This window comes from Nestor notabilis, unplaced genomic scaffold (assembly GCF_000696875.1).
Source record: "Nestor notabilis isolate BGI_N333 unplaced genomic scaffold, ASM69687v1 scaffold4626, whole genome shotgun sequence".
NCBI classification, from domain to species: Eukaryota; Metazoa; Chordata; class Aves; order Psittaciformes; family Psittacidae; genus Nestor; species Nestor notabilis.
Window position 1 is genome coordinate 57,076 of NW_009933183.1, and position 1,013 is coordinate 58,088.

Here is a 1,013-nt window from a genome sequence, read left to right on the forward strand (position 1 = left end):
CAGGAATATGTAAAGGTCAGGGAGAGTTCTCTCCTCACGCTATAGAACTGCAGGAGTTCTGAAGGAATTCCTCTCAAACTATACGCATTTAGAGAGAGATCACCTGCACTTTGCTTTCACCCAAGGGAGGAGTCTTGTCACTCAAGCCTGCTGTTTGCTAGCTCTTTGTCAAAGAAACGGAGGCCTGTAGTACTGCTGCATCAACCAATCAAGCACTAATCTGCTCCTGAGAAAGAAGAAAACTGTGCGATTTTTTTAAATGTTGGCATTAGATTGACTAATTTAAGCGCTCATCTAACCATTATGCGGAAGTTCAGTAATGTGGCCAAAGGCAGTGGGCTTGTTAGCCTTGCATTTGGCTCTTCAAGATCCCTGCCTGGGACTCTGAAACGCCTGTTGGGTACGCACGTAGCAGCCCACCTCTGGAGACGTGCGGCCAAGCCCCTGTGGTCCACAGACCTTCCAAACACAGCCTGAGACACCAGCGAAGGCAGGGATGGGAACCTGAGGGCAGGCAGCAGCGTGCAGGCTCCTTGGCGGCACTGCCAGCAGTGACTGTGCCACAGCCAAACCTGCCGGCATTCAGACCCCTTCTGAAAACTGAAATCTGAGGTGGATGTAAATTAAGTGCTTCCTATAGAAGGTACGGTGAATAGAAAAAGTATGATCAGAATACAGAAGTGACTGAAATATCATCAGAATAAAATGTTTCACAATACACTGCTAAAGTTCTTCCTGTTCTGAATCGTAAGATTTTATATATCTTATATATACCACGAGGTCAGCGACAGAGCTCGGTAATCCCTGACCCTAACTGACAAGCAAATTAGCGCACTTTTTAACGCCATATTTAATCCGAGACTGGGATACTCCCAAGAGACAAAGACTATCTGAAGGAACTCGGCTCGCTGGCGCACGGCTCGGGTGTTTACACACAAGTACTACAGGGGGGACAGTTCGATCGCCGCTCAGTGTTCCGGCTCCCGGACCTCCGCATTCGCGGTTCTCGAGGG

At 48.6% G+C, this 1,013-nt stretch overlaps 1 protein-coding gene across 1 annotated transcript in view; it reads right to left on the reverse strand.

The window, feature by feature from the left end:
* Positions 1-997, reverse strand: part of LOC104407453 (chromosome unknown open reading frame, human C8orf37) — a 6,678-nt gene extending 5,681 nt beyond the window's left edge. Inside the window, exon 1 of the mRNA XM_010016747.1 lies at positions 990-997. Coding sequence (XP_010015049.1) covers positions 990-997 — 8 coding nt within the window. The remainder of the gene's footprint in view (positions 1-989) is intronic.
* Between the last annotated feature and the right edge of the window lie 16 nt (positions 998-1,013).